Source organism: Lygodium microphyllum, chromosome 21, assembly GCF_053477565.2.
Source record: "Lygodium microphyllum isolate KBCC chromosome 21, Lygodium_microphyllum_v1.1.10, whole genome shotgun sequence".
Lineage (NCBI taxonomy): Eukaryota > Viridiplantae > Streptophyta > Polypodiopsida > Schizaeales > Lygodiaceae > Lygodium > Lygodium microphyllum.
Genome location: NC_141155.1, coordinates 122,208,869 through 122,215,615, shown reverse-complemented (window position 1 = coordinate 122,215,615; position 6,747 = coordinate 122,208,869). Strand labels below are relative to the sequence as shown.

The 6,747-nt window shown below is 42.6% G+C and overlaps 1 protein-coding gene across 3 annotated transcripts in view; it reads right to left on the bottom strand.

Annotated features, from left to right (window-relative positions):
* Nucleotides 1-2,796: 2,796 nt before the first annotated feature.
* LOC148018502 (TATA-binding related factor (TRF) of subunit 20 of Mediator complex) overlaps nucleotides 2,797-6,747 on the bottom strand; it is a 55,529-nt gene continuing 51,578 nt past the window's right edge. Inside the window, exons 5-6 of one of the 3 annotated variants that reach the window (XM_087661961.1) lie at nucleotides 3,325-3,548; nucleotides 2,798-3,225 (exon numbers count right to left, since the gene is read on the bottom strand). In XM_087661961.1, the coding sequence (XP_087518087.1) occupies nucleotides 3,330-3,548 (219 nt within the window). In that variant the 3' untranslated portion in view covers nucleotides 2,798-3,225; nucleotides 3,325-3,329. Of the gene's footprint in view, nucleotides 3,549-6,747 lie in introns of all 3 variants that reach the window. The other 2 variants (XM_087661962.1, XM_087661960.1) reach the window with 2 other exon arrangements.

Genomic DNA, 6,747 nt, shown 5'->3' with positions numbered 1-6,747 from the left:
ATCTATCCCTACCAATTTGTGTCAACGCCACAAGTCTCTTTTAACCATTTTCTTATGAATCAAATTGAAGAAATAGAAAAAAAGGCTTGAATTTGGTTGAAACAAAATCTTAACAATGTGGCTTGGATGTCCCAACCTAGTTGGATCTATCGAAAATTGACAAGTTGACCTCGTTTCAAGTCCATGGAGGCCCATATCTCTATAGCTAAGTCGGCAAGTAAGTGGCGATGGTCGTTTAAGAAAAGACTCTTTTAATTGTTGATCGCCTTCTCAAGAGTTTGTGGTAGAAGACAAAGGGAAACCAACGTAGATTGGTGGTAAAAACCGGATGTGATTTTAGTGAGAAATTTTACGACAGAGTATAATATGCTTTAAGAACTAAGAAACAAAGAGAAGAGGAGAGAACAATGGTTCAAATGAACGTAGACAAAAAAGCAAGCGTGATTTTAATGGAAAATGTGATAGTAGAATATTTGACCATTCAAAAAGAAAAATAATGGTCGAAAAGTGACCCCTAACATGAGTTAACGACCTTAGGCATTTAATGGCTGACCTCTTAAATGAGTTTTGGCTCTAATGGGTAATTGGATGAAAATTACAAAGACCCCTCCACTTTCTTTGCAAGTCACTACGAAATATATGAAGAGCCCAAGACTATAAAGAGACTAGGGGAGAAATGATACCATGGGAAGAGACTAGTCCAAGTCTAAGATTTCCTAATCTTTATAGGTTATTCAAAGCTTTGACTTACAAACCTCCAAATCAAATACAAAATGATTGAGTCTATCTATGTCGCACAAAAAGAAAAGGCTTGGAATGCAAAGGTGAGTGAAGTTTTTCCATCATGGCAACCACACACACATACATGAGCACATGCTCTCTCTCTCTCTCTCTCTCTCTCTCTCTCTCTCTCTCTCTCTCTCTCTCTCTCTCTCTCTCTCTCTCTCTCTCTCTCTCATTTCACATGTATGAGCTCAAAAGTGTAAAATGTCATTTTGTAATCTTGGTACACTTATTTCTGTATCCTTTGTTTGAATCAAGTCAAAAGCACGATATCATTCCACCGACTCTTTTTGAGCTTAAGCACACAATCACTAAGAGTTTAGTAGCAAACCTCTATTACATAGATTACATAGAGTAGAAAGCTTCGAGACATTGAAAATTTCAAGAAAATGATATAAACATAATGGAATACAATAACACCCTACCCCATTGAGACTTTTTGCTCTAACTTTTTGCCTTGACTAGATGCGTACAATAGATAGTAAGTCATCATCTTAAAAATGGTGAGACTCTAATCTCTCTTCTTAACACGATTGTCAATGCCAAAACCAAAGCATATATGAGACCATTGTCACTGCTTACTCATATTATATACTTATTGCAAGATATAAATCATCAATCAAGTTGAAATTCACTCGCAACATCTTAATAGATTGTTGCAGTTGATATTATCATTAGAGAGACATATAAGTATCTTTCACAATAATTGTAGAGATCGATTAGGATATGATAACAAACAACAATACTCCTTGCAACACCAAGTGTGGCTTAAGTTGTGAAGCACACTACGTTTTCGTGATGCCACGCTTTGTGCAACCTAAACACAAAAGTACCTAGTCCATTCCTGAACTAAAAAGCCCTTTTGGAGTCCATGATTTTCCTAATGTAATCAAGGAGAAAACTATAAGGCTAGCTTGCAATCACCCTCCCTCTTCCACCAAAATCATTGCATCCATTCCTAATAGCATCAAAGCTTCTTCTTTTTTTGAGAGAGAGGCCATATTGAATACGCCGCCGCTCCTAGGTTTAGACTACTTGTGAAGGTTTGATGAACTTGGTATTGGAACAAGCCACAACTCAACAAGCTTGATATTTCACGAAGTCCATAGCGAAAACAATGTATTATAGGTAATTTACAAGGATCTTTGGAGATTAACAAAAGTATAGAAAAGTCCTAACATACATGGTGTAGATGTATGAAAATCAAGAAGATAGGAATGAGGACAAAAAAACACGCCATCATCCAACCAACCATCCGGGTCAATTATCAACCAAGCCGAGGTAGTAATTAAAGGTCCATGCATCCATTCCTTCACCCGTTGACACCCATACCTCTTCCTCTCCATAACTAGCAACCAAAACTATGGAGCCCAAAAGTACAAGGAATCCAACCACTACAACAAACTCCAACATGTAATTCTAATAAGGCAATCACCCATTGCTCACATCATGAAAGGAAACCAAAAGGCTTTACATGAGAAAATCATCTCTATTTCACTTGTAGCTTCCTTACAATTACCTTTACCTACTTCAATGCAAGATGATTGCCAATGTACAATTTAGTTTATACATATATGAATTATGCAAACGGACATGCATTTGACCAAGGGGCTTGGGGTGAGTGAGATGGAATCATCTCTACACCAATTGTAGCATCCTTATATTTACCTTTGCCTACTTCAATGCAATATGCTTACATAATTTGCCCTCGTAATAAAATTTGATTTGATGTTTGGTGACTAATTTGGTACCTAATGATATATGATATGATGAAATGTGGCTTGAAAAATGTAGTACTATATTGAAGAATTCTTTGATATCTTGGTGAAGAATAGTTCTTGTCTACCAAACTTTACTATTGTCACGGCAAGACTAAGACTAGTAATCCAAAATCCTTTGAGGTGAACATAGCCTTGAAAAGAGGTGAAAAAAAGCATCCTCTACGTGTACGACACTCATTTTGCCCATTCACACCATGGAGGCATTCCCCCCGCCGCCCCCCCCCCCCCCCCCCAAAAAAAAGGAAGGGGAGGAACTCCTTAAGGCCACATGTACATCCCTTGGACGTGTAAAAAAAGCACCCCAAAAAAAAACTCCTTAAGGCCACATGTATAGCCCTTGGAAATTGTTAAGGGTACTTGGTCTTCAGTATACTATAACATGTCTTAAGAGCAAATTAACAAGCGAAGCAAATATGGTGTAGAGAGGACTAAGATGAGCTATTTTGAGGTCCCTGAGAGGTGAAGGAAAGTTCAAATTGGTAAAAGACAAATCCCCGAAGGGCTGTACTTGGGGAGGGGTGAAAAGAATAGCCCTCCACAGGCCCCTCATTTTGTGACACTCGTTATGATACAGGAACTTAGAGGCCAGTAAAGTCGGTCCGTTCACCCTAATTGTAGAAAAATTGATAGCTCCAACTCCCCACCTGTATGAAGTCCATGCCTAGCCAAACAGTTGCAGCATTGAAGGATAAAAAATGATCTAGTATTGCAAAAAAAAGGCTTAAACACAAGCATACTAAAGTAAGAGCTTCGAGATTACAAATCTCAAGTTCGACCCATAAACTGCACCATTACAGATATATACTGAAGGGCTGTGTGCTGCCAACTGTAATGATCAGACAGTGAATAATCTCCAAACATGACCTCTGATGCCACAAATCTTCCATTTAGCGAGTGTTTGGAAATAACATCATGCCAAAGGTCCACAAATTCCTGGAATAGCAGTTTTGATTTCTCCCAGGACGAGACAGGGAGGTATTCCACCTGCACAATAATCCATGTTTCATTACAGAGAGGAAAACAATGCCAGATACAACATGGTATGACCTTGCCAAGCATCCCCTTCTAGTACTTTTAAGGTTAGCTAACTAATGTTGCAAGCAGTAGTAGTATTCTGGATTTTCAGACATTGTTTAAGAGCCACTGGCTACAGTCAACTGGAACACTTGAACTGCAGAATACTCCAGGAACTCAAATTGGAACCCTTTTACCTACTTTTCTTTTTTTTTTGGAAAGCCCCTTAAAAAATGCAGTTGTCATTATCATGCTCCAAGCACATGGTGCATGAAGTGAAAGACTCTAGCAGTCTTGCCAATTGATAAATCAAGCAAGGGACTCAACTCTTTTTCTTCTTTACTCTTCCGCTGGTTTTTTTAGTACTTACTGGAAAAAGATGGGCTCTATCAAAATCTTCACATTGGAAAACAAAGAGCTTGCAAATTAAATTAATTTCATAACATAATCAAAATCCCATATTTTTGAAGAAGTTCAATCCATTGATTCAGCATTCTACACAGCATGGCAACACTGGCACTAACTGGAAGCAATGCTTTACTTTAAGTCGTACCAATTCAGCATTCTACACAGCATGGCAACACTGGTACTACCTGGAAGCAATGCTTTACTTTAAGTGGCATACAAGATAACATCTAGGATGCATCTTAGATAATTCAATGGTGCTAACAGATGGCCCCTGGAGCTAGAGAGGTTCTTTGCAAACTGTTGTCCCAAAGCTTAGCATGTCAACAAATGGTATGGTTTGCAGGGAGAAGCATAGAGTGTATGGCAAACATTGTGAAACTCGAAACACTGAAGAAAAATGAAGAGTGATGAACATTGAATCATGCTGATAACAATGGAGCAAAGCTCAATGATATCTGCACTGTATTGGCTGATCAGGAAGCAACATCTCAAAGGGTTCTACACTGTGAAGGAAGTGAAATAGACCTTCGGCAGAGGGGTCAATGATGAGGAAAAGAGCTGCTCTATGGAGAGAGGGTAATGCAGTACTCCAAGCAGTGCAACATCAAAGTAGACACTGGAAGATCAAGGACAAGAGTACAGGGAGCAGATTGCGGTCCTCAGGAGCTGTCAGAGATAAAGGACATAAGATCTCTCCATGTAAGTGGCTGCAGACAGGTGGCTGTTCAGCAGTCCTTTAGGAGTAAAGAAAACACAAAAAGATAGGTATATGATGTAGGGCTGATAAAGAAGGTGTAACTTGCATTAGACGGCCTGAATCTGCTGCAAATGCAGCCTCCATAAAGTGATTGATGGCTGGGAACTGTTGCCTAGGTGCTAGGTGTCAGAGATCATAGCCTGTCCAGCTGCAGCAGTCGGACCAGCAGCACTGCTGCACAGTCGGACTGTGCAGTCGGACTGCCACGTGGCAGTCCGACTGCCTGCAGCCACTTTTACCAGGCTGCGCCCCAGTTTTGAGCCCCATTCCAGGCAGTTTTTCGCCTATTTATTGCTGACGTTTTTCAGCAGTCCACCGATCATTCTCTGTCGCAGATTACAGACCGGTGCCGTGCAGATCTCTGTCTCTGTTCGCAGATTTCAGACAGCAGACAGTGCAGACTGCAGCAGACTTCGAGGTGGACAGCAGGTCGCATCGTCGAGGTGGAGACACGCAGTCCAGCGCACTGCGCCCGTGTATATCTTTGTATTCAGCATTCTTTATACAGCAGATCTTCAGTGTACACTGTCTCTTTCTCTCCCTTCTCTCTCTGCGTTCTCTCTCTCTCAGTCCTACGCTTCCGCACCGCTGCACTCTGACATGGTATCAGAGCAGTGTTTGAGGGCTGACTGAGCGCAGAATCAACCTGAAGAGGAGTTTCCATCGCGACACAAATTTGCGTTTTTTTTGCGTTTAAGGGCAGACAGGAGGGCTGCGCCTTGGAACAAGGCTGAAACGAGTGTGGGCGCACAGGAAAGGAGTACAGGTGGTGGATTTGCTGCTGTTTACTGCTGTTTGACGCGGAGAAAGTTTGAGTTTTCAACCTAAAAGTGCAGATTTTGCTTTTTCATCGCCTCCGGCGGGTGAAGAAGCTTCGGGACGCAGAAGAGCCTTAGCAGGCTGAGTTTACCCAGTCAGAGGGGGCTGCTTTTGCGTTTGAGAAGGCATTGCAGGTGAAGATGTCTACAGAGATGGACTTGGAGTTCCAGGCGATTATGGACCGGAAGGTGCCTGTCCTACCGGCTCTTCCTACAGATCAGAAGCTCGACGGCGACAACTACCGCATTTGGCGCGTTATGATGTTGGCCATTCTGGAGTCCTATGATTTGGCGGAGTTGGTACAGGAAGATATTGACCGGCCTTCGGTAAGAGATGAGTCCAAACTCTCTTCCGATGCTCGTGCGGAGTTGGCCAGGGCCCAGTCTCATTGGGACAAACTGAATGCCAGGATTCGATCCTTTCTCTTTCTATCATGCACTACAGCCGTGATCGCTCACATCGAGCACTTGACGGTGGCTCGTGAGATATGGCTGGAGCTTGATCAAATGTACAATCGGATGACCCTGATGAAGAGGGTTTCTTTGGAGGTACAGATGCGGACCTTGTCCGTCAATAAGTCTTCTTCGCTAAGGGAACACATTAACAAGCTAAGGCAGCTACAGATGCAGGTTCAGAATGCGGGGAAGCCGATCTCCTCCGAAGACATGGCGATTACACTCTTGTCCCAGTTGCCGCCACGATTCGGTACATTTTACTCTGCCCTTATTGCTTCGGGGCGAGAGTCTACTCTTCGGTGGGAGGAGTTGGTTCCTATGGTCTTGGACCAAGAGGAACAGTTAAAGGGACAGAATGCTTCCAAGATGGAGGCGTTGACAGGTCAAGCCTCTCAGAAGAAGGGGAAGGACCAAAAGAAGAAGAAGGGGGATAACAAGTCCAAGAAGGACAAGGAGAAGGACAAGGACAAAGACTCCACATGCCATATTTGTGGAAAGACTGGCCATTGGAAGAAGGATTGCCCTGACAAAGACTCGAAGGACACCAAGAAGAAGGAAACCAAGGATTCTGGAGCGGTGGCTGCACCCTCATCAGCTGCATTTCTACATCTAGTTGTCATTGAGGACGCTTCACCGAATGCTTCTGATGCTGCGATGGCGGCTTCCCAATCTCGAGAGTGGATTATTGATAGTGGTGCCTCACGGCACATGACTCCTTCATCAGATGGTG